This window comes from Anomaloglossus baeobatrachus, chromosome 6 (assembly GCF_048569485.1).
Source record: "Anomaloglossus baeobatrachus isolate aAnoBae1 chromosome 6, aAnoBae1.hap1, whole genome shotgun sequence".
Classification (NCBI taxonomy): domain Eukaryota; kingdom Metazoa; phylum Chordata; class Amphibia; order Anura; family Aromobatidae; genus Anomaloglossus; species Anomaloglossus baeobatrachus.
This window is the reverse complement of record NC_134358.1, coordinates 227,124,390-227,151,186: the sequence shown is the minus strand read 5'-3', so window position 1 is coordinate 227,151,186 and position 26,797 is coordinate 227,124,390. Positions and strand designations below refer to the sequence as shown.

The 26,797-nt window shown below is 47.5% G+C and overlaps 1 protein-coding gene across 6 annotated transcripts in view; it reads right to left on the bottom strand.

Annotated features, from left to right (window-relative positions):
- KIF13A (kinesin family member 13A) overlaps positions 1-26,797 on the bottom strand; it is a 337,055-nt gene that overhangs the window by 26,136 nt on the left and 284,122 nt on the right. For all 6 annotated transcript variants that reach the window (XM_075314713.1, XM_075314715.1, XM_075314714.1 and 3 more), the window contains 8 exons: positions 25,873-25,999; positions 21,744-21,799; positions 20,975-21,099; positions 5,352-5,528; positions 4,715-4,807; positions 4,430-4,586; positions 3,052-3,125; positions 493-540 (listed from right to left, as the gene is read on the bottom strand). In XM_075314713.1, coding sequence (XP_075170828.1) covers positions 493-540; positions 3,052-3,125; positions 4,430-4,586; positions 4,715-4,807; positions 5,352-5,528; positions 20,975-21,099; positions 21,744-21,799; positions 25,873-25,999 — 857 coding nt within the window. The remainder of the gene's footprint in view (positions 1-492; positions 541-3,051; positions 3,126-4,429; positions 4,587-4,714; positions 4,808-5,351; positions 5,529-20,974; positions 21,100-21,743; positions 21,800-25,872; positions 26,000-26,797) is intronic.

Below are 26,797 nucleotides of genomic sequence, written 5' to 3'. Positions count from 1 at the left end.
AGGATGGATGGGGCATATCATGAGCAGGATGGATGGGGGCATATCATGAGCAGGATGGATGGGGGCATATCATGAGCAGGATGGATGGGGGCATATCATGAGCAGGATGGATGGGGGCATATCATGAGCAGGATGGATGGGGGTATATCATGAGCAGGATGGATGGGGGCATATCATGAGCAGGATGGATGGGGGTATATCATGAGCAGGATGGATGGGGGGTATATTATTAGCAGGATGGGGGGTATATGAGCAGGATCATATACAAGGCAGGAGGATGCTTATCAGAATGGGGTACCTTAGTAGAGAATTTGGGGACATTACCCCATAACAGTGTCAGCAGCAGATCCTCGCTCCATAACAGTTTGTCATGACCATATTTTTTGGTTAAAATTTTATTTTCCTATTTTCCTCCTCTAAAACCAGGGTGCGTCTTATGGTCAGCTGCGTCTTATAGTCCGAAAAATACGGTAAATTAATAAATAAATGTACCTTGTCATCTTCATCACAGCCGGACAGATCCAAGCGACTAGAGGACACCTACAAAGCAGAAATAGAAGAATAAAATAGTTGCCTCTCCTGATAACTAAAAAAAATGCAGCTATCATATATACGTATGTGTATGAATATACAGTCATATGAAAAAGTTTGGGCACCCCTATTAATGTTAACCTTTTTCTTTATAACAAATTGGGTTTTTGCAACAGCTATTTCAGTTTCATATATCTAATAACTGATGGACTGAGTTATATTTCTGGATTGAAATGAGGTTTATTGTACTAACAGAAAATGTGCAATCCGCATTTAAACAAAATTTAACTGGTGCAAAAGTATGGGCACCCTTATCAATTTCTTGATTTGAACACTCCTATCTACTTTTTACTGACATACTAAAGCACTAAATTGGTTTTGTAACCTCATCGAGCTTTGAACTTCATAGGCAGGTGTTTCCAATCATGAGAAAAGGTATTTAAGGTGTCCACTTGCAAGTTGTTCTCCTATTTGAATCTCCTATGAAGAATGGCATCATGGGCTCCTCAAACCAACTTTCAAATGATCTGAAAACAAAGATTATTCAAAATAGGTGTTCAGGGGAAGGATACAAAAAGTTGTCTCAGAGATTTAAACTGTCAGTTTCCACTGTGAGGAACATAGTAAGGAAATGGAAGACCACAGGTACAGTTCTTGTTAAGCCCAGAAGTGTCAGTCCAAGAAAAATATCAGAAAGGCAGAGAAGAAGAATGGTGAGAACAGTCAAGGACAATCCACAGACCACCTCCAAAGACCTGCAGCATCATCTTGCTGCAGATGGTGTCAATGTGCATCGGTCAACAATACAGCGCACGATGCACAAGGAGAAGCTGTATGGGAGAGTGATGCGAAAAAAGCCGTTTCTGCAAGCACGCCACAAACAGAGTCGCCTGAGGTATGCAAAAGCACATTTGGACAAGCCAGTTACATTTTGGAAGAAGGTCCTGTGGACTGATGAAACAAAGATTGAGTTGTTTGGTCATACAAAAAGGTGTTATGCATGGAGGCAAAAAAACACGGCATTCCAAGAAAAGCACTTGCTACCCACAGTAAAATTTGGTGGAGGTTCCATCATGCTTTGGGGCTGTGTGGCCAATGCCGGCACCGGGAATCTTGTTAAAGTTGAGGGTCGCATGGATTCAACTCAGTATCAGCAGATTCTTGACAATAATGTGCAAGAATCAGTGACGAAGTTGAAGTTATGCAGGGGATGGATATTTCAGCAAGACAATGATCCAAAACACCGATCCAAATCGACTTAGGCATTCATGCAGAGGAACAATTACAATGTTCTGGAATGGCCATCCCAGTCCCCAGACCTGAAGATCATTGAACATCTGTGGGAAGATCATTGAACATCTGTGGGATGATGTGAAGCGGCTGTCCATGCTCGGCAACCATCAAACTTAACTGAACTGGAATTATTTTGTAAATAGGAATGGTCAAATATACCTTCATCCAGGATCCAGGAACTCATTAAAAGCTACAGGAAGCGACTAGAGGCTGTGATTTTTGCAAAAGGAGGATCTACAAAATATTAAATGTCACTTTTATGTTGAGGTGCCCATACTTTTGCACCGGTCAAATTTTGTTTAAATGCAGATTGCACATTTTATGTTAGTACAATAAACCTCATTTCAATCCAGAAATATTACTCAGTCCATCAGTTATTAGATATATGAAACTGAAATAGCTGTTGCAAAAACCCAATTTGTTATAAAGAAAAAAGGTTAACATTAATAGGGGTGCCCAAACTTTTTCATATGACTGTATACTATGCATTTCTGGACATTTTCACAAATCTCTTCAGTCCCCTGAATAATGGTTTGTATTATTAATTATTATTATTATTATTATTATTATTATTATTATTACAGTGGAACCTTGGTTTACGAGAACAATCTGTTCTGGGAGTGTGCTTGTAAACCAAGTTACTCGTTCAGCAAAGCAAGATTTCCCATAGGAAATCATTGGAATGCAGTCAATTCGTTCTACAACTTGTTCAATGTCCCATCCTGATCCCCTATTGTGCCAATCCACACATGCACAAACACACATATTATGCTCACCTTGCCTTCCGTTCCCTCGCCGGCCTCCTGGTTCTTGTAGTTCGCCGGTTCAGGATGTATATCTGGTAACCATCGCGACCGATGCCGGACCTTCCGCTGCCAGAGCGCTGACATCAAAGGCAGGAGCCGCTTGCCTCTGATTGGCCAGCACGCTTGCCTTTGAGTAGCGGCTGACAGCGGACGTTCCTGCATCGTCGCGATGGTTACCGGATCCATACCCTGTACCGGAGGACTACAAAAACCATGAGGCCAGCGATGGAATGGAAGTTAAGGAGAGCATAACGTGTGTGTGTGTGCATGTGTGTTTGTGCGTGTGCGCCGGGTTTGTCACAAAATTACAACAGCATTTGCATATTACCTCTCCATAAAGGTATTATTTTCTGCTGTAATAAACTATCAGGGGTCTTCAGAGTATTAGATGCCTTATCATACAGTAAAGAAACATACTTACATTTTGCATATTGGGGGTGCTGAGGCTTCTCCGAATGTGCTTTGTTTTATTAGAAATTGCTTCCTTCACTGTAACTGCCTGGAAGCACAGATTGTAAAGACACATTATTTGCAAACAACAGATATTAGTACATAGTTCAATAGATGGGTTCAACCATAAACAACTATTCATAAAATGAAAATTTAGATAGGGGTCGATGGCACTTTTAATAAAGAAATCTGTCTCAAGGGTTTTACTACCCCATCTAAGAGTAGCATGGCGTAGGTATATGTGGAGTAGAAGGAAAGGGTTAACCTGCACTGCCATGTGGAATGAGGAGATCACTCTGGAAATTACCTTTGTGATATTATTCAACGCGTTTCAGAGTCAATATAATGCCTTCAGGAACACTGATGGCACACTGAACACTGATGGCACACGGAACACTGATGGCACACGGAACACTAATGGCACACGGAACACTAATGGCACACGGAACACTAATGGCACACGGAACACTAATGGCACACGGAACACTAATGGCACACGGAACACTAATGGCACACGGAACACTAATGGCACACGGAACACTAATGGCACACGGAACACTAATGGCACACGGAACACTAATGGCACACGGAACACTAATGGCACACGGAACACTAATGGCACACGGAACACTAATGGCACACGGAACACTAATGGCACACGGAACACTAATGGCACACTGAACACTAATGGCACACTGAACACTAATGGCACACTGAACACTAATGGCACACTGAACACTAATGGCACACTGAACACTAATGGCACACTGAACACTGATGGCACACTGAACACTGATGGCACACTGAACACTAATGGCACACTGAACACTAATGGCACACGGAACACTAATGGCACACGGAACACTAATGGCACACGGAACACTAATGGCACACGGAACACTAATGGCACACGGAACACTAATGGCACACGGAACACTGATGGCACACTGAACACTGATGGCACACTGAACACTGATGGCACAGTGAACACTGATGGCACACGGAACACTGATGGCACACTGAACACTGATGGCACACTGAACATTGATGGCACACTGAACACTGATGGCACACTGAACACTGATGGCACACTGAACACTGATGGCACACTGAACACTGATGGCACACTGAACACTAATGGCACACTGAACACTAATGGCATCTCTACCGGGTTTTCGCATAGTGTTTTATATGCATATGTGAAGAGGGCCTTACTGTGACCATAGGCCACACTGTCAATCTTGATACAGAGAATGGCCTAACGGTGGAATGTTTGTAAGCTAAAGATATACAAGTGGAAAATTCTGCACATTTTTTTTTCTTTATCAAAACGTTTTTTCGGAGTCTACTTGCCTGCCTTAGCCTCTCCAGACTCAGAATGTTCTCCACCTGCAGCACGCCCCGAGTATATTTCTCAATGTACGTTTCTCCATCGGATGTTGCCTCGTATTCACTCCGTGCGGCCATCAAAGCTAGGGTTTCTCTGTCTTCAGTCTCTTCTGTTGCCTGATAATTAAAAAACCAAAGACGTACACAGGAATCGCTGTTAGAAATACATCCTATTTCCATCAAAGAGTGTTAAAGACATTCTAATCCACTAATGGCTATAGAAGCCAATCATGGGAGAAAATAACCTTTGGGATGTTGGACACAATTTCATAGCTAACACCACTGACGTACAGTACATTCTTCGTAGACATCCTTCGCTTTAAGCTTTGTGTAAAGCTCTGCAAGAAAAGAAAAAATATGGTTCCTCATTAAAACACAGTTAAGTCTTGAAGCTTTTCTGGAAATACTGCAATGTCCTGTGGTCACCGGCTCACTAATAACTGGATTACTTCACAAAGCTGAGCTATCTCACCACACAGGGCTAGAACGTGAATGTAGATCTGAAGCCTGAATCTTGGTCATTTCGTTCTCTACTGGTTATCTGCTCTGGAGAGCACATTTCTTTTTATTGTATAAAATGTGAAAAACTATTGATGACTTGTGGTGGACATTGTTGAGGGCGTTTGGGCTAAAAATCATTTTTGCAATTGGGTTTTATTAAAAGTTGTGCCACTCTTGTAAATCAGTTGATAGGAGCTATAATCAAAATAAACAAGATCTAGAAACTCTACCAGTTGAGATTGAGCTCACTGATAGATTCTCAGATAACTCATTCTGCAATTAAATAGTGCCCCTCAGAGGGAAAGTAAACAGCGCAAATCTTATAATGGAGTGCAAATGCAAAAATATATACATGTAAGCTCTATAATATATGGCGGTTACCTGTTTGTTATATACATTGACTGCAATTCTTTTCCGGAGAACCAGCTCCATAGCAGCAGGATGACTCAGCTGTACTGCGATCTTCACAATGAGATAAATGCGCTCATTCTGGGGAGTAACTCTGTTTAAGTGCACGGAATCATGGATCGCAGAGTCCCAGGAGGCGGTGGCAGAAACCTGAAAATTACAGAACATTACACTGAATTCTGTCATTACATGACCCTGGAATTGTAGATTCCGGCCAATAATAATTAGGCACACACACCCCTTTTCCAATTCCCCCTTGTCTGCTAATAACCACTCAGACACCAATTTATCTTTGGATAATTTTGGCCATAGCAGCCATTTATTAAACAAATACATAACATGTAAAATTTTGCATTGTGGTAAGGTCCTTGAAGCTAAAACCCTGGTGATTCCCATAACCAAGCCATATAACCAAATTGCTCCCAGCCGTTACCCACACTGGCTCAGGAGCACCAAAGTGTAAGGGTTATTCCTTCATTAACCACCAAAAACACCCACGGGGGCCCCGACATACCCCGTCGGGATCCCCCAAAAATCACCAGGTGACCAACCATTCTGCCAATGAGGGGATCCATACCCGGATGGGTTCCCCGAACCAATTTAGAACCAACTTCAAGGACCCACCAAAAACCTGCCACCAGGCCACTACGACCCGATAAACTTCCATATCGCCTCCCACAAAACTTGCAGCCCATTGCGAACTCAAAGTCTTTAGGGAGGGCGGGTGGGACTCTCACTGGTGTCCCAGAGCGGGAAAAGTGCCGCTCCTCCCCCAGCTTCACCTTTTTACTATACCCTGACTTACTCCCCCTCCCCTACCCGTGACATCATGACCTCCACTCCAATCAGTGTCATGCTGGCCTCCACACATGCCCGGGGGGAGGGGGGGGTCAGTGCTCCGGCCATTCTTGACCCTGGAATTGTAGATTCCGGCCAATAATAATTAGGCACACACACCCCTTTTCCAATTCCCCCTTGTCTGCTAATAACCACTCAGACACCAATTTATCTTTGGATAATTTTGGCCATAGCAGCCATTTATTAAACAAATACATAACATGTAAAATTTTGCATTGTGGTAAGGTCCTTGAAGCTAAAACCCTGGTGATTCCCATAACCAAGCCATATAACCAAATTGCTCCCAGCCGTTACCCACACTGGCTCAGGAGCACCAAAGTGTAAGGGTTATTCCTTCATTAACCACCAAAAACACCCACGGGGGCCCCGACATACCCCGTCGGGATCCCCCAAAAATCACCAGGTGACCAACCATTCTGCCAATGAGGGGATCCATACCCGGATGGGTTCCCCGAACCAATTTAGAACCAACTTCAAGGACCCACCAAAAACCTGCCACAACGAGGGCACCTTGATAACCTTCAAGTGCCTGAGACCCCCCCTCAATAGCAAAGCTCGCTCAATACCTCCCTGCAAACCAAGTGCCCACAATCAATCCGTACTGCATTCAAATGCACCCCATCCGCCTACCAAAATTCGTCATCCTCTCGCTCCAGCTCAAAAAGCCGAGCTGCGACTCCCACGTTGCAGCCCCCAAATTTTTTGAGATAACCCTATTAACTTTCACCCGCACCTTATTCAGCTTCTCCACAGACCATGCTTTCCGCCCAAACCCTTCTTGGAACAATGTCCCACCACACAATTATCACGCCTGGAAAAGACACCCATAATCGCAACAAGTCATGCTTAGTATCTTTATCAAAGTCCGAGAAAGCCGCTCACCCAAATAGGTCCCTCGACGCGTAAAACCAAAATGTCAGGGGGCCTGCCCAAATGAGCATAGTTATGCACCCCCTGCAACACCGTATTCCACCCCATACCCCTGATTCCAACCCATCCGACAGGAGCCCTATCCCTCCGACAAAATTTAGCTGTCTCCTGTCCCTTCTCGTATCCGCTCTCTGTGTTCCCCAGCACACATTAGAATGGCCCAAGATCCAGACCAGGCTGGAAAAACGGGGGGGGGGGGGTGTCTGAAAAACAAAGCACTAACAAAATTACCAAGTAGCTCCAATACCACCCCAAAGAATGACACCCCCCCCCACCCCCCACTCCATCAGAACCAGTCTTCCGATCAATTGCCCCTGAAACATTGCGAACCCACGACTTACAACGCTGAGACTTCCCTCGACCAATCTGTTTAACTGTCTTAGCAGGGAGACCACACCCAGAGGTTTCCACTGCCGTCCCAAGACGAAAAGAATGCAACGCAAACCTCGCCAACCAGACCCAATGATTTCAAACATGCCCACAAAACACTAATGAACTAATATCTGGACAAAAAGACCCGTCCTCGAGACATAACAATGGGCCATCCTGACTCGGGTGGACCTTTGCAAAGCTCAAAACGCACTGCCAATGGCACATACCTGATGCCATAACCTTCCCTAAACGAACCCGCCTGCCCCCACTTTATCCATTTTTGATTTCTGGATCCAAAATTCGATCCCCATGCTCCAAAAATAGGACGTCACTATTACCCAAGCCCCCGGGGCACGTCACCCTGGGAAATACCAATTCGCCAATACACCAAGCCCCGAAAAACCGCCAACGAAAAGCCAACCGCAACAATGATACCTTAATTCCCTACCCAAACATTCCAATAAGCTAAATCACACAGGCCGTCTACCTATGGCCCCTATGCACACCCTTCAACGCCTGAACAACCCAAAAATTTGTTCCCAATCCTGTACACCTCGCAACCAGAAACCAAATGCCAACCCTGTAATCAAATGACTCAACTTCGTGGAAGACCAACCTGTTATCGCCACTCCCCCGATTTCCCAGGAACAGTCCTAACTGGGAATCCTCATTCATCATGCCACCACCCAACCACCACTCCCAGGAACCCATGTGGCCTAATACGCCGCCCACGTGGTACCAGTCAAACTGCCTGAATCCGTGGTCTTGCTGCTTGAAGACCACGCTCCAAAGCTGCGCAGGGGACTACAAGCTGCTGCCGTCCGCCACTACCGCAAAATCCCGGAAACAATCTCACTGAAACAGGAAAGGAAATCCGCTATTAGGTCCTCTATACCTGGTACCTGAGCTGCTGTGACCCGTATTAATTTCCCAACAAATAAAAACCAACCGCCGCAACACCCGAACAACTTGGGTAAAATATGCCGAGCCGTTATTAATCACTAGCACCACCCCCATATTGTCCCAGTTGAACCGGATCTACTTATTCCACAACTGGTCACTCCCCAAATGGAGTGCGACCATCATCGGAAAAAATTTCCAATAGCGACACATTCCTTGTCAACCCCTCCGCCATCCAACTTTCTGGTCACCAATCCGCACATCACTGACCCTGAAAAAAGGCCCCGAAACCTGAGTCACCCGCAGCATCCGTAAACAATTCCAATTTGAAATTAACCACTACCTCATCCTTAAGCAACGAACCACCATTGTCCTGCTCCCCAAAAAATTCTCCCCAAACCAACAAGGCCGCTCAATGTTCCTCCGACAAACTTATGTAGGGGTGAAGAGCAAGCACTCCAGCTGTCGCGCAAGCTAGCCGACGTGAAAACTCGGCCCATTGACCTTACCCGACACGCAAAATTAAGTTTCCCCCAATAGCGATTAAACCTCCTTTAATTGTAACTTCCTCACCCGGCATGCCCTTGCTACCTCAACCTTAAGCGTGGCAACCTGTCGTCAGGAAGCCGAACCTCCCAAATCACTGAGTCAATTACAATGGCCATAAACTAAATACAGGTATTTGGCCGAACAGTTCTTCCCCAGGTGCCAAAGGCACCCCAAAGCCTCTCGCTATCCATTCCATTGCTGCTAGAATTCTTGTGCCTGTGCCGAAACCGCCAATCGCACACACCGACAATTCATCCCGGTAAGGTACCAGTGATGCCAAACCAGAAACATCACGCCCCCCCCATTCTAAAAAAGAACAAAAGGTTTCAACAAATATGCACGATACTGCACTACCCATTGGCAAGCAGGGGTCTCCAAAACAATTTCCCTTCCAAAAACAAACTAATAACGAACACAATTTTGGATGAACTGGTAAGAGCCGGACAGCTGCCTCAATATCCATCTATTGCCATCAACATACCCCTCCCACAACTCATTACCTACTTTGTAGCCTCATCAAAACGACGTATACAACACCTAACGAAGCTCAGCCAGTATACCATCATTCGCTGACCTACCCCTGGGATGAGACAAATGGTGGATTAGCCGAACTTTACCTGGCTCCTCCTTGGGCCCCCCCCCCCCGAATGACGAAACCACAAAATAAGAAAAGGTAGGGGGGTGACTAACTGTGCCCCCCATTCTCCCCAACGCCACCTCCTTTCCTAACTTTCCACCTACCAGCGCCAAATGCTGATACACCGAGGGAGATTCCTGGTTGTCCCTGGAACTTCAAAAACAGGGGAAGGAATCCTGAAACCCTCCCCAAAACCCAACCTCAAACCTCAGCTTTGGCCCTAACAGGATCCCTATTTAAGTACGGCAGCATCGCAACTAAGCTCACCGGTGTCTGACCCTTGGACATCCCATGGGATGCTCCGTTACAATAGGTGCGGAGATGTCCAAACAACGACAAGTGTCACTGACTTGCCTTCCCCCTCATTAACTTACCAACACGAACTTGACTTCTAGGACCCTGTCTGTCCGTACTGACCACCGGCACCCCAACTTCCTGACCGGCCGGGGAACCCTGCCCCGCCCTGAAATGACTGCCCATATCTGGCTGCCGCCATCACCCGCAACCACAAGCCTATATCCTTCTGATCCCATCTTATGGATGGACGGTCGCCATCCTCTGATGACACTGCTCCTCATAACGGATCCAGGTCTACCCCCCATAAATCCTATAGGCCTCACCAATCGAGCCCATATAGCAAAACCACTGAAAACTATTCTCTGGCGCCTGTCGCCAATTACTCTTGCCCAAACTGCAACGCCTTAAACCTATTAGCATAAGTCTGAGGAATCAAGTGCCATCGCCACTTCTCCCCATCTTCCTTCTTGCTATCGTCTTTTCCCCCTTTGTCAAAATAAATTTTTGCCACCTCCTTACTCCTTTCAGTCTGAACTGCCACTAATTCTGGGGAAGAGACACTCCCAACTGGACTCACTAGCCGCAATGACGGACATATTAACCCAAGCCGCCACTGGCGCCGGGGTTTTCCTGGCCCCTAATCCGGGCCCGCAACTGGCGAACGCAACTTCAATTCTGACAACTCCCCACTCAACGCATTCCCCCTAACACCCGCTGGCACCCCCAAACCGAACCCCAGCTGACCCGTCACCCCCCCTTTACTGTGTACCTAAACAGCATGTGAAGACAAACAAAACATGTAATCATACTCACCAGGCTGCACAAAGGTATAACCTCGCCAGCCGGACCACCTGTATCCTGACGTCCCTCCTGCCGATCTAGCATGACTTGGCTCCTCCCATCCGACTCTGCTCCATTGCTGTTTTAGCCGCGCGGCCCGAGGCCCCGCCGGCCGCATATCCTGGACATGACGATCAGTAGCGCCGACCAACAGGGGGAGCTGCATATTATCCTCAGGGCTCTCCAAGCACGGCCCCCCCTGCTCCGCTCCATGTGGCCCCTCTCCCAGACAGGGCCTCTGTAGCCGCAGGCCCTGAATGCCAGGCCCGATGTAGTTCCGACCGCAGCCGCCTGGCTCCGCCCACCTCACAGGGATCCATCCGGGATACTATCGCTGCAGGGAGGAGAGGCTCAGGGCGCTCGGCCGGTACATCACCAGAGCGCCCCGCCGCACCGCCGACGTCACTCGCCGACAAGGCAGCAGCAGGCCCCGCCCCCAACTCCAGCGTAGGCCTGCCGACTGCCGCCGGGCCCAGCCGCCCGTCTGAATTCCTCCCAGGCCGGGGCCTGCCGGACCTCGCAGCTCGCGGCGTCCGGCCTGGAGGGTCCCCGGAGGGGGCTTCTGTGGCGACGCTGGGCCCTGGGAGTCAGGTCAGGTGACCGCCTCTCTGCCAGTCCAGACCTCCGGGGGCGCCGCTGTCGCAGGGGTGCCGTCCCTGCCCCCCCCCCGGACTCCCACTGAAGATCCTTGCTATCAGGCTCTGCAGCCATCTGGGGGGATGGTCCCAGCAGCAGCTCTCAGCCGCTCCAGGAGCTGATCCCCGGCGTCCATAGCAGGTACAGGGATGGGGACTCTCACTGGTGTCCCAGAGCGGGAAAAGTGCCGCTCCTCCCCCAGCTTCACCTTTTTACTATACCCTGACTTACTCCCCCTCCCCTACCCGTGACATCATGACCTCCACTCCAATCAGTGTCATGCTGGCCTCCACACATGCCCGGGGGGAGGGGGGGGGTCAGTGCTCCGGCCATTCTAAACCATGGGCACTAACCACCCTTAATGCAACACAACCTGTGAGGCTACAGCCTGGCGGCATGTTATGGATCACAATCTATGACCCATTTGCATGTCGACAGGATAATAAGAATAGCCATGTGCAGAGGCAGACATATCATTGGTTGTCCATGGGGCCATATGAAGGGGCAGACATATCATTGGATCCATGGAGCCATGTGCAGGTGAGGACATATCATTGGGGATCCATGGAGCCATGTGCAGGTGAGGACATATCATTGGGGATCCATGGAGCCATGTGTAGGGGCAGACATATCATTGGGGATTCGAAGGGCCATGTGCAGAGGCAAACATATTGTTGGTTGTCCATGGGGCCATATGCAGGGGCAGACATATCACTGAGGGTCCATGGGGCCATGTGTAGGGGCAGACATATCGTTGAGGATCCGAAGGGCCATGTGCAGAGGCGGACATATCATTGGGGATCCAAGGTGCCATGTCCAGAGGCGGACATATCATTGCGGACATAACACTGGTGCACCTGCACAGGGGCTCAAAAGGTAAGGTGGAACTCTTATACCTACAAAGCAGGTGAAATTGTACATTTTAAATCGGTTATTGGACTGAAAAGGGCCCATATATTGTTCTTACACAGGGGCTCTTTTCTGTCAGTGTTGTGATTTATTTTACTAACTTATATAGCGCTATTAATTTCTCAGTGCCTTACAGATGAGATCATCACTGTCCCCATTGGGGCTCACAATCTGAATTCCCTATTAGTATGTCTGCATAACAGCAAATGTATTTCCAATTCTTTTAAATCAGGGCTACGAATCTCTTCTATCAAAACCTACAAACCCTACGTCTGTGCGCCCACAATGAGTTTGTGAGTTTTTGACGCTGTGTGTTTTCACTGCATGCAAAACACATCATCTTACAGTTCCAGCAAAGTGGATGGGATTTATAGAGACTTCCTGCCCACGTGCTTCAGTTTTATGCTCTGTAATCCAACTGGCGGTGTGTTTTTCAAATCCACAATATTTCAATTTCTCTTGCGGGTATGAGTTTTATGTGCAGATTTTCCTCATAGGCTTGCATCAGATGCAGAAAATCCACAAGTAAAAAAATCCCGTATTTACACTATGTGTAGAATTATTAGGCAAGTTGTATTTTAGAGGATTTTTTTTTATTATTGATCAATAACTATGTTCTCAATCAACCCAAAAGACTCAAATATCAAAGCTTAATATTTTTGGAAGTTGGAGTGGTTTTTTTTAGATTTGGCTATCTTAGGAGGATATCTGTTGTGCAGGTAACTATTACTGTGCAGAATTATTAGGCAACTTAACAAAAAACAAATATATTCCCATCTCACTTGTTTATTTTCACCAGGTAAACCAGTATAACTGCACAAAATTTAGAAATAAACATTTCTGACATGCAAACACAAAACCCCAAAAATTAGTGACCAATATAGCCACCTTTCTTTATGATGACACTCAACAGCCTACCCTCCATAGATTCTGTCAGTTGCTTGATCTGTTTACGATCAACAATGCGTGCAGCAGCCACCACAGCCTCCCAGACACTGTTCCGATAGGTGTACTGTTTTTCCTTCCTATAGATCTTACATTTTATGAGGGACCACAGGTTCTCTATGGGGTTCAGATCAGGTGAACAAGGCGGCCACGTCATTATTTTTTCATCTTTTAGACCTTTACTGGCCACCCACGCTGTGGAGTAGTTGGATGCATGTGATGGAGCATTGTCCTGCATGAAAATCATGTTTTTCTTGAATGATACAGACTTCTTCCTGTACCACTGATTGTTCGGTGATCACGCTTCAAAAGTTTGGCAATTTCAAGACTGCTGCATCCCTCTGCAAGACATCTCACAATTTTGGACTTTTCAGAGCCCGTCAAATCTCTCTTCTGACCCATTTTGGCAAAGAAAAGGAAGTTGCCTAATAATTAAGCACCCCTTATATAGGGTGTTGATGTCATTACACCACACCCCTCCTCATTACAGAGATGCACATCCCCTGATTTACTTAATTGGTAGTTGGCTCTCAAGCCTATACAGCTTGGAGTAGGACAACGTGTATAAAAACTATCATGTGATCAAAGAAGGGAATTTTGTTTACTTACCGTAAATTCCTTTTCTTCTAGCTCAAATTGGGAGACCCAGACAATTGGGTGTATAGGCTATGCCTCCGGAGGCCGCACAAAGTACTACACTTAAAAGTGTTAGGCCCCTCCCCTTCTGCCTATACACCCCCCGTGCTCCCACGGGCTGCTCAGTTTTGGTGCAAAAGCAAGAAGGAGGAAAAATAATTATAAACTGGTTTAAAGTAACTTCAATCCGAAGGAAACTCGGAGAACTGAAACCATTCAACATGAACAACATGTGTACACAAAAAAACAGGGGCGGGTGCTGGGTCTCCCAATTAGAGCTAGAAGAAAAGGAATTTACGGTAAGTAAACAAAATTCCCTTCTTCTTTTTCGCTCTATTGGGAGACCCAGACAATTGGGACATCCAAAAGCAGTCCCTGGGTGGGTAAAATAATACCTCGTAAGAGAGCCGTAAAACGGCCCTTTCCTACAGGTGGGCAACCGCCGCCTGAAGGATTCGTCTACCTAGGCTGGCATCCGCCGCAGCATAGGTATGCAACTGATAGTGCTTCGTGAAAGTGTGCAGGCTCGACCAGGTAGCCGCCTGACACACCTGTTGAGCCGCAGCCTGGTGCCTCAAAGCCCAGGACGCTCCCACGGCTCTGGTAGAATGGGCCTTCAGCCCTGAGGGAACCGGAAGCCCAGCCGAACGGTAAGCTTCGATAATTGGCTCCTTGATCCACCGAGCCAGGGTTGATTTGGAAGCCTGTGACCCTTTACGCTGGCCAGCGACAAGGACAAAGAGTGCATCCGAGCGGCGCAGGGGCGCCGTACGAGAAATGTAGAGTCTGAGTGCTCTCACCAGATCTAACAAGTGCAAATCCTTTTCACATTGGTGAACTGGATGAGGATAAAAAGAGGGTAAGGAAATATCCTGATTGAGATGAAAGGGGGATACCACCTTAGGGAGAAATTCCGGAACCGGACGTAGAACCACCTTGTCCTGGTGAAAAACCAGAAAAGGGGCTTTGCACGACAACGCTGCTAGCTCAGACACTCTCCGAAGAGAAGTGACTGCTACTAGAAAAACCACTTTCTGCGAAAGTCGTGAGAGGGAGATATCTCTCATTGGCTCGAATGGTGGTTTCTGAAGAACCATCAGCACCCTGTTTAGATCCCAGGGTTCTAACGGCCGCTTGTAAGGTGGAACGATGTGACAAACTCCCTGCAGGAACGTGCGTACCTGTGGAAGTCTAGCTAGGCGCTTCTGGAAAAACACAGAGAGCGCTGAAACTTGTCCCTTAAGGGAACCGAGCGACAAACCCTTTTCCAGTCCAGATTGAAGGAAGGACAGAAAAGTAGGTAATGCAAATGGCCAGGGAGAAAAACCCTGAGCAGAGCACCACGACAGGAAAATTTTCCACGTCCTGTGATAAATCTTGGCGGACGTTGGTTTCCTAGCCTGTCTCATAGTGGCAATGACTTCTTGAGATAACCCTGAAGACGCTAGGATCCAGGACTCAATGGCCACACAGTCAGGTTGAGGGCCGCAGAATTCAGATGGAAAAACGGCCCTTGAGACAGCAAGTCTGGTCGGTCTGGTAGTGCCCACGGTTGGCCGACCGTGAGATGCCACAGATCCGGGTACCACGACCTCCTCGGCCAGTCTGGAGCGACGAGGATGGCGCGGCGGCAGTCGGCCCTGATCTTGCGTAACACTCTGGGCAACAGTGCCAGCGGAGGAAACACATAAGGGAGCTGAAACTGCGACCAATCCTGAACTAAGGCGTCTGCCGCCAGAGCTCTGGGATCTTGAGACCGTGCCATGAACGTTGGTACCTTGTTGTTGTGCCGGGACGCCATGAGGTCGACGTCCGGCACCCCCCAGCGGCAACAGATCTCCTGAAACACGTCCGGGTGAAGGGACCATTCCCCTGCGTCCATGCCCTGGCGACTGAGATAATCTGCTTCCCAGTTTTCCACGCCTGGGATGTGAACTGCGGATATGGTGGAGGCCGTGGCTTCCACCCACATCAAAATCCGCCGGACTTCCTGGAAGGCTTGTCGACTGCGTGTGCCGCCTTGGTGGTTGATGTATGCCACCGCTGTGGAATTGTCCGACTGAATTCGGATCTGCTTGCCTTCCAGCCACTGCTGGAACGCTTTCAGGGCAAGATACACTGCCCGAATTTCCAGAACATTGATCTGAAGCGAGGACTCTTGCCGGGACCACGTACCCTGAGTCCTGTGGTGGAGAAAAACCGCTCCCCACCCTGACAGACTTGCGTCCGTCGTGACTACTTCCCAGGATGGGGGTAGGAAGAATTTCCCCTTTGATAATGAAGTGGGAAGAAGCCACCACCGAAGGGAAGCTTTGGTCGCCTGAGAGAGGGAGACGGTCCTGTCGAGGGACGTCGGTTTCCTGTCCCATTTGCGTAGGATGTCCCATTGAAGAGGACGCAGGTGAAACTGCGCGAAAGGGACTGCTTCCATTGCTGCCACCATCTTCCCCAGGAAGTGCATGAGGCGCCTCAAGGGGTGTGACTGGCCTTGAAGGAGAGATTGTACCCCTGTCTGTAGTGACCGCTGCTTGATCAGCGGAAGCTTCACTATCGCTGAGAGGGTATGAAACTCCATGCCAAGGTATGTGAGCGATTGGGCCGGTGTCAGATTTGACTTTGGAAAATTGATGATCCACCCGAAACTCTGGAGAGTCTCCAGGGTAGCGTCGAGGCTGTGTTGGCATGCCTCTTGAGAGGGTGCCTTGATCAACAGATCGTCCAAGTACGGGATCACCGAGTGACCCTGAGAATGGAGGACCGCTACTACAGTAGCCATAACCTTGGTGAAAACCCGTGGGGCTGTTGCCAGGCCGAATGGCAGTGCCACGAACTGCAGGTGTTCGTTTCCTATGGCGAAGCGCAAGAAGCGCTGGTGCTCTGGGGCAATCGGAACGTGGAGATAAGCATCTTTGATATCGATCGATGCAAGGAAATCTCCTTGGGACATTGAGGCGATGACGGAGCGAAGGGATTCCATCCGGAACCGTCTGGTCTTTACGTGTTTGTTGAGAAGTTTCAGGTCTAGGACAGGACGGAAAGACCCGTCCTTCTTTGGGACCACAAACAAGTTGGAGTAAAAACCGTGGCCCTGTTGATGAAGAGGAACAGGGACCACCACTCCTTCTGCCTTCAGAGTGCCCAGCGCCTGCAGAAGAGCCTCGGCTCTCTCGGGAGGCGGAGAAGACCTGAAGAATCGAGTCGGGGGACGAGAGATGAACTCTATCTTGTAACCGTGAGACAGAATGTCTCTCACCCAGCGGTCTTTTATTTGTGGCAGCCAGGCGTCGCAAAAGCGGGAGAGCCTGCCACCGACCGAGGATGCTACTAGAGGAGGTCGAAAGTCATGAGGAAGCCGCCTTGTTAGCGGTGCCTCCAATGTTCTTTTTAGGACGTGACTTAGACCGCCATGCATCAGAGTTCCTTTGTTCTTTCTGAGACCTTTTGGACGAGGAGAATTGGGACCTGCCCGCGCCCCGAAAGGACCGAAACCTCGCCTGCCCTCTCCTCTGTTGGGGAATGTTCTGTTTGGGCTGGGGTAAGGATGTATCCTTTCCCTTGGATTGTTTGATGATTTCATCCAGACGCTCGCCAAACAGCCTGTCGCCAGAAATTGGCAAACTGGTTAAGCACTTTTTGGAAGCAGAATCTGCCTTCCATTCCCGTAGCCACAAGGCCCTGCGGAGTACCACCGAATTGGCGGTCGCCACCGCCGTACGGCTCACAGAGTCCAGGACAGCATTAATAGCGTAAGACGCAATTGCCGAGGTCTGGGTGGTAATGGATGCCACTTGTGGCGCGGCCGTGCAAGTGGCTGCTTCAATTTGCGCTTGACCTGCTGAGATAGCTTGCAGCGCCCATACGGCTGCGAATGCTGGGGCAAAAGAAGCTCCGATAGCTTCATAGATGGATTTCAACCAGAGCTCCATCTGCCTGTCAGTGGCATCTTTGAGCGAGGCCCCATCTTCCACTGCAAGTATGGATCTAGCCGCCAGTCTGGAGATTGGAGGATCCACTTTGGGACATTGAGTCCAACCTTTAACCGCGTCCGGGGGGAAAGGATAACGTGTATCCTTAAGGCGCTTAGAAAAACGCTTATCTGGACAAGCATGGTGATTCTGGATTGCCTCTCTGAAATCAGAGTGGTCTAGAAACATACTCTGTGTCCGCTTGGGAAACCTGAAACGAAATTTCTCCTGCTGAGAAGCTGACTCCTCCGCCGGAGGGGCTGAGGGAGAAATATCCAGCAACTGATGGATGGACGCAATAAGATCGTTTACTATGGCGTCCCCGTGACCTCCTTCGCACAAAGCAAAAAACTGAGCAGCCCGTGGGAGCACGGGGGGTGTATAGGCAGAAGGGGAGGGGCCTAACACTTTTAAGTGTAGTACTTTGTGCGGCCTCCGGAGGCATAGCCTATACACCCAATTGTCTGGGTCTCCCAATAGAGCGAAAAAGAAATACTCATTTGCCTAATAATTCTGCACACAGTGTATAATGGTTCTGCTCCAGAAATGCATCAACGCATGTAATCTGTATATACCGTAAGTATATCAGTGTTTTGTCAAAGCCAAATGCAAGGGAGTGTCAAAAACAAAGCAGCTTCGCTTAAAACATGACATCCCAAGAAGAGACAAATATCGCAGTGTCAAAAATGTGAGAAAAGTAAAGAGAAGTAATCTAATTTACATAATAAGTGCAGAAACGCTGCAGAAATTCTGCATCATCAAAAACTCGCCAAAAGCTCTTAGTAGTAACATAGCCTACTACATAAACTCCCAACACTGGATTAAAAAATATATCATATCAATGACAACATCGGCTTAAGGGGCTGGGAAGATAAAACATTCTTCTAATGGCCATACACTGAAACTATAAATGTGAGATCCATAGTGCTGTTTTTCATCCTCACAGTACATGTAATTCAGAGTGACACTGGAGCTGATCCTTGGTGCTCCCCCTCCCCTCTGGGACACTACATTACACATCAGGGGGAGTGGCCTGCTCCATGCTAGTAGCTGACAGCTCCCTGATATTATCTGCTTCCCTGCAGTCATAGATGAGGTAACAGGCCACGTACCCAGTTCTCAAATAGAACAGAAGCAGATATCAGGGGGCTGGCTCTTATCAATGGCATAGAGCAGGCCATGCACTCTGATTTGTGACACAATGTCCCAGAGGCGAGGGCACCATGGAGTAGCTCCAATGTCACACTGCATTACAGGTATTGTGAGGGTGGGGAACATCAGTATGGATTTCATCTTTATATTTATGAGGGCACGGCCATTAGAATTTTTTTCTATGTCCCCAGAGTATCCCTTTCAGATCTTAGTGTCACCATGACTGTTGGACTTCATGATTAAAAGTGGTTCTTGGACACAATGGGGTTGCTGTGCTTAGTTTGTAAATCAATGTCAGAATGGAGAGAGAAGAGAGAGAAGAGAGGAGAGAAGAGAGGAGAGAAGCGAGAGCGGAGGGAGAAGCGAGAGCGGAGAGAGAAGCGAGAGCGGAGAGAGAAGCGAGAGCGGAGAGAGAAGCGAGAGCGGAGAGAGAAGCGAGAGCGGAGAGAGAAGCGAGAGCGGAGAGAGAAGCGAGAGCGGAGAGAGAAGCGAGAGCGGAGAGAGAAGCGAGAGGAGAGAGAGAAGCGAGAGGAGAGAGAGGAGAGAAAAGAGAGATAGGAGAGAGGGGAGAGAAAAACCTAAACTGACTAACATGTGCAGCTTGTACTGAGCAGTGTGAGATCTTAGCAGGGAGGAAGTACACTGAGCAGCTCTCAGTCAGCTAGGTGGGTGGAGACTGACTATAAACTTGCAAAGAAACCTACAGCGATTCTAAGTACAGCAACCTCATGTCCAAGAGATTTATTAATGTATGCAGATTTTATTGTGCAATATGGAGACAGATCTACTATAAGCCAAAGTAACTAGAAATATATTTATGAACCTGCAGTGGCAGTATTGTGGATTAAAAGGTCCTGACCGATCTCCATTAACAATTAATAAACGGACATATGAAAGTGGCAGAGCTTAATAAATAAAAACAAAACATAAATCAAAATGAATTTTCTCCTAACATGCCCTACTTAGTCTGAGCACTTCTAGAATCGCGAAGCTGAATCTTGCCTCTACAAACACCTGATTATACTCCACGCTTCCTGATACAGGATGAACCTTGATTTAAATGAATTCACATGGTAATAAGGTCACTAACAAGTTCTATGAGATACCAGTCACACATTACAATCAATCTAACATCGGATGTCCGTGTCCACAGTATGCCACATACGGTATCAAGGATATGTGTCTGGTATATGATGTGCAAAATAATATGTAGTGGTAGATTTTATGCTATGACTGCAGTTCTCAGATATTATGTCAGATATCATTATCTCAGATATCACTAGTATATGCTATATTGTGATGACAGAACATCAGATGTTATACAGTATACAGGAGATTATGTGACTGGTAAAATATTGGATGTTCTACAGTTATAATATAATATATACAAGTTAACCACTATCCTGTATATAATACACAATGGTCAGTAGCCAAGTGGAAGTGTGAGTTAAAGCAGCAGCTTGAACTTTCATACAGATTTGGTTACACGGTTAATGTGAGCTCACAATGGCCTTTCTACATGAAAGTTCAAGCTACTGCTAGAACTCACACTCAGCCACAATATTAATCTCGCTCATTCTCTCTTTCCATCTCCCTTTCTGTCCTTCCCCATCCCTGGCCTCCTCCACACCCAGCTGCTGCTTCCACTTGGTCCCTTTATGTCCCCCACCTGCAGGGGCAGGAGTAATAGAAAAGTCATAAATCCGATTAGAATAGCGCTTAACAGAAAGGGTGAATTAATCACATTAGTTTAATTAATTTGATTAATCACCCAGAAGTAATTTAGGTGTTTGTCAAAAAGGCTTCAACTTGGAACTTGCAAGAAGAGAGAATTATATACCGTACTTGGTTTGTGCCTACATTTCTTGCCAATACAAGGAGCGGATTTAATTTTAAAGAAGAAAAAGCTTCTCCTTACAAGCACAAATATCTCAAATTCTAAAAAGTGCCCAATCAAACTTGTGCTTTACCTCTTCATCACTGTGCTTGATAATTGGCAGGTAGTAAAACTGGCTCCCGTGCTCCTTTGGTAATATAGAATTAACACCTGCCGCATGTGAGCCCACGAGCTGTTCATTGGCACTCAAGTCATCAGCTTAAAGAAAAAAAGACGGCACAGAATGAAAAGGCGTAGTAATAAAGCTACAGCTCTTTAAAAGAAAGTAGGAAACAACATGGACATTAAGAGCACGACATAACAGAATAAATATTCTAGATTTTGACATTGGCTATAACATATTCTATTGGAACGGACCTTAGCAGATTTTACCATATCCCACTGAACTGTAAAGAAGCCATTTGAAGGGATTGTCTACAGCAATAATATCCAGGACCTCTGCTTGGGATAGGTCATCAATATCAGATCAATGGGGGGTCTGGCACTCCAATATAAAGTTTTGCTAGCTCCATCAGTGGTTGAATGTAAACAGTGTATATAAAGGAATACCACAGCTCTATCCCACCATTTTGTAGTCATTCCTGGGTACTGCAGATAAGCTCCTGAGCATAAGAATGGAAGCAGATCTGCAGTACCCAGGAGCAGCCACTAGACAGTGTGATGGAGCGTTAGTGCTCTACCCTGTACATGGTTTACATCCAGCATAGTTGTGGTCAACTGTATGGTCCAGGGTAAGATTAGTACATCTAGAATGAAGATTTTCCTATTTCTAAAAGAAAATAGACAATGTTGAAGGACAAAAAAATAACAAAAGGAGGAGGCATCAGAATTCTTTATCTCACCATTAAGATCCAGGAAGAGGACTGGAATATGTGCCTCCATTCCAGCTGGTGGAGTCCTGCACAGATGACAAAACCAATCATGGTACGTAAAGAGAATATACCTCAGAAACAAAATAACAATGTGCAGCAAACATACATCGTTACAGTTTTTCGGACACAAAAAACAAACAAAGCACCACAATCTTGTGTCCTGGTAAAGCGTCCCCACCCCACCTGTTACCCTTATTTCCCCTTTTTAGCTCCCCTACAGCCATCATTATGGTCTGTTAAGGTTTACATTCTGAAATTCCTGCCAGTTCTTTCTGTATCCCTAGACTACATTTCACAGGAGGAAATGTCCTCTGGCTTCTGTGCCAGAGATGTGTCCACCCCACAACCCTCACAACCAACCCCAAGCTCAGTACCTGCGCACTCCACCTGTAAAACACTATCCTGAGACTCCTACACAATCTCAAGATGGATAAACACTGCCCATAGCTTCTACCTCCTAAACAGCATCTACTGTACACTGTCTGACTCTAGAGCAGGGGTCTCAAACACGCAGCCACTGTCTGCACTGTGTTAGATGAGTGTTTTGCCGGCGCTGCGTTCTCAGAGGCAAGGACTGTGCGCGCGCAGCGCCGGCAAAACAACCATCTGATCTGACATAAATCGCTGCCAGGGGCTGCGGCCCCTGCACCAGCCGCGATAGTCACCGGGGCACGGCCTGCAGACAGCAAGAAGCAGAGATGAGGAGCCGAGGGAACGCGGGACAGGTGAGAAGAATGGTGTTTTTTTATTTTTTGTGTATGTGAAGGACGGCACATTAACCCCTTAGCGACCTATGACGTACTGGGTACATCATGGCTCCCTGGTACTTAAGGATCCATGACATACCCAGAACGTCATGGCGAAATCGCAGCCCCGGTGGCTGCGATCGCTGTTTGCATTGCAAATAGCAAATACCTTAGATTCGGGGAGGAGGGGACCTCAGGAGGGGTGGTGTCTCCTCCCTGGACCTACAGAGGCTGTGATTGGCTGTGCGGCTTCCTTCAGCCAATCACAGCCACTGTAATGTTCCAGCCATTGAAAATGGCTGTAACATTGAAATCCAGCCATGATCAGTGCAGCTGTAGCACCGATCATTGGCTGGAGCTGGGTGACCTCAGTTTCACCCGCCCCCAGCTCTGATTGGAGAGACCGCGGACTTGTGACCGATCTGTCCAATCACTGTGGATCTGGGGCCAGAGACCGCCCCCTCAGCTTTACTCAGGAATCTGTGGGTGGAAGCCGAAAACGATCGGTAAATTATCACCTTTCACCCGCCGCCACCACCCATTACTACAGGATGGGGACATGACTATAGAATAGGGACAAGGTGGGCACATGTCTATAGGATGGGGACAAGGAGGGCACATGACTATAGGATGGGGACAAGCTGGGCACATGACTATAGCATGGAGACAAGGTGGGCACATGACTATAGCATGGAGACAAGGTGGGCACATGACTATAGCATGGGGACAAGGTGGGCATATGTCTATAGGATAGGGACAAGGTGGGCACATGACTATAGGATGGGGACAAGGTAAGCACATGACTACAGAATAGGGACAAGGTGGGCACATGACTATAGGATGGGGACAAGGTGGGCACATGACTATAGCATGGGGACAAGGTGGGCACATGACTATAGGATGGGGACAGGGTGGGCACATGACTATAGGATGGGGACAAGGTGGGCACATGACTATAGGATGGGGACAAGGTGGGCACATGACTATAGGATGGGGACAAGGTGGGCACATGACTATAGGATGGGGGACAAGGTAGGCACATGACTACAGAATAGGGACAAGGTGGGCACATGACTATAGGATGGGGACAAGGTGGGCACATGACTATAGCATGGGGACAAGGTGGGCACATGACTATAGGATGGGGACAAGGTGGGCACATGACTATAGGATGGGGACAAGGTGGGCACATGACTATAGGATGGGGGACAAGGTGGGCACATGACTATAGGATGGGGGACAAGGTGGGCACATGACTATAGGATGGGGACAAGGTGGGCACATGACTAGCATGGGGACAAGGTGGGCACATGACTATAGGATGGGGACAAGGTGGGCACATGACTATAGGATGGGGACAAGGTGGGCACATGACTATAGCATGGAGACAAGGTGGGCACATGTCTATAGGATGGGGACAAGGTGGCCACATGTCTATAGGATGGGGACAAGGTGGGCACATGACTATAGGATGGGGACATGACTATAGCATGGGGACAAGGTGGGCACATGTCTATAGGATGGGGACAAGGTGGGCACATGTCTATAGGATGGGGACAAGTTGGGCACATGTCTATAGCATGGAGACAAGGTGGGCACATGTCTATAGGATGGGGACAAGGTGGGCACATGACTATAGCATGGGGACAAGGTGGGCACATGACTATAGCATGTGGACAAGGTGGGCACATGTCTATAGGATGGGGACAAGGTGGGCACATGTCTTTAGGATGGGGACAAGGTGGGCACATGACTATAGCATGGGGACAAGGTGGGCACATGACTAGAGGATGGGGACAAGGTGGGCACATGATTATAGGATGGGGACAAGGTGGGCACATGTCTATAGCATGGGAACAAGGTGGGCACATTACTATAGGATGGGGACAAGGTGGGCACATGTCTATAGGATGGGGACAAGGTGGGCACATGTCTATAGGATGGGGACAAGGTGGGCACATGACTATAGCATGGGGACAAGGTGGACACATGACTATAGCATGGGGACAAGGTGGGCACATGTCTATAGGATAGGGACAAGGTGGGCACATGTCTATAGGATGGGGACAAGTTGGGCACATGTCTATAGCATGGAGACAAGGTGGGCACATGACTATAGCATGGGGACAAGGTGGGCACATGACTAGCATGGGGACAAGGTGGGCACATGACTATAGGATGGGGACAAGGTGGGCACATGACTATAGGATGGGGGACAAGGTGGGCACATGACTATAGGATGGGGGACAAGGTAGGTACATGACTACAGAATAGGGACAAGGTGGGCACATGACTATAGGACGGGGACAAGGTGGGCACATGACTATAGGATGGGGACATTACTAAAAGATGGGGACATTACAAGGATGGGCATAAAACTATTGGATGGGGACATTACTATAGAATAGGCACAAGGCTGGGGTCATTACTATAGGATGGGGACAAGGTGGGCACATTACTATAGGATAGGGAACATTACTAAAGGATGTTTGCCAAAATTTCTATATAGTGATAATTGTAACACTATTAGTTACAAGAAAGGGATAAAATGTAAAAAAAAACCAACAAAATAAGGCATGACTTTTTTTTAACATCAAATTTTTTTTTTTTAGATTTAACCAAAGAATGTGCACATTAGTTATAATAAACAAGTGAAAAATGTTGAAAATCAGTCATCCAAAGGTGTGTAAAAAAATATATATGGTACCAATAAAAATGTCACTTTGTCCTGCAAAGAATGCGGCCCCCCAAATTATTATTTTCCTCGGTGCGGCCCATACACCCAGCCGAGTTTGAGACCCCTGCTCTAGAGCAATGTTCCCAAACTCCACTCCTCAAGAGCCACCAATAGATCATATTTTTAGGATTACCTTAGTATTCCACAGATTCCCTCACCTGTGCAATACTAAGACCCCTTTTACATTGCGTTCTAACCTACGCTCAGTGGTCCTGTTGGGGCTTCTGTATGACTCTCCCCTCAAACGGGTTTTGGACGTATGCGCCGACGGGGCCATTGACTATAATGGTGCAGACGGAGCCACTGTGTGCTCGGTCTTGCACCATTTTCGGGAGGTACGCTTACTCCAGGTGACCACCCAGATGCAGTCTATTACGTCTGGGTGTCTGCCTCCAGAAAGCATATACTCCTGAAAATGGGGCAAGACAGAGCACACGGTTACTCCATCTGCACCATTATAGTTAAACATAAAAGAAGACTCTGAAGAGAGGATGGTTTATTTCCACTAGAACATATTTGGAGGTAAAATATCATAAGTTGTCCCTTGTAATTAGCCAAATATAGCTAATAACACAAAATATTTAGTAGAATAACAAAACTTCATTTGAAAACTCACCAGTTTGCTGGGGCTCCAGGAATTCCACTCCCTGGTGCTGGTACTAAAACTGCATTTCTCTCTTCTGTTAGTCCAACCCACTGTTCGACCAGCCGTGCTTCCCTTTCAATGTCATCCTCGTTTTTTTCTGAAAAAAAACCCCCAAACATTTATTTTTGCTTAAGAGGTCAATTTGCCATACTGTTCATTTTAAAAGGGAGAATATCAACAGAAAAGTGATTACCCTTAAGCGATGTATGCACGTTGCCTTTTTTTTGTGACCACAAAGATACAGCGTTTTAGTGCGTTTTGGGCTGAAAAAAAACGCACAAAACCGCACCCACGGTAATAATGCATAAAAAAAACGCATGCGTTTTTGTTGCTGCGTTTTTTCCAATGCATTCCATAGGTAACAAATGCTGGCAAAAACGCAGAAATAATTAACATGTTGCATATTTGTGGTTACCATAAAAACGCACCCAAAACAAAACTGCACTGTGTGGACAGCAACAATGAAAACTCATAAGGGTGCTTTACATGTTGCGACATCGCTACCGATATATCGCCGGGGTCACGTCGTTAGTGACGCACATCTGGCGCCGGTAGCGACATCGCAGCGTTTGACACCAAGGAGCGACGATCAACGATCGCAAAATCATTCAAAAACGGTGATCGTTGACACGTCGCTCCTTTCCTTAATATCGCTGCTGCCACAGGTAGGATGTTGTTCGTCGTTCCTGCGGGAACAGCACACATCGCTATGTGTGGCACCGCAGGAACGACGAACATCTCCTTACCTGCGGCCGCCGGCAATGAGGAATGAAGAAGGTGGGCGGGATGTTACGTCCCGCTCATCTCCGCACTATCAATAATGCTCGCTACGGCAGCGATCACCAAATGTCGCACGAGCGACGGGGGCGGGTGCTATCGCTAACGATGTTGCAGC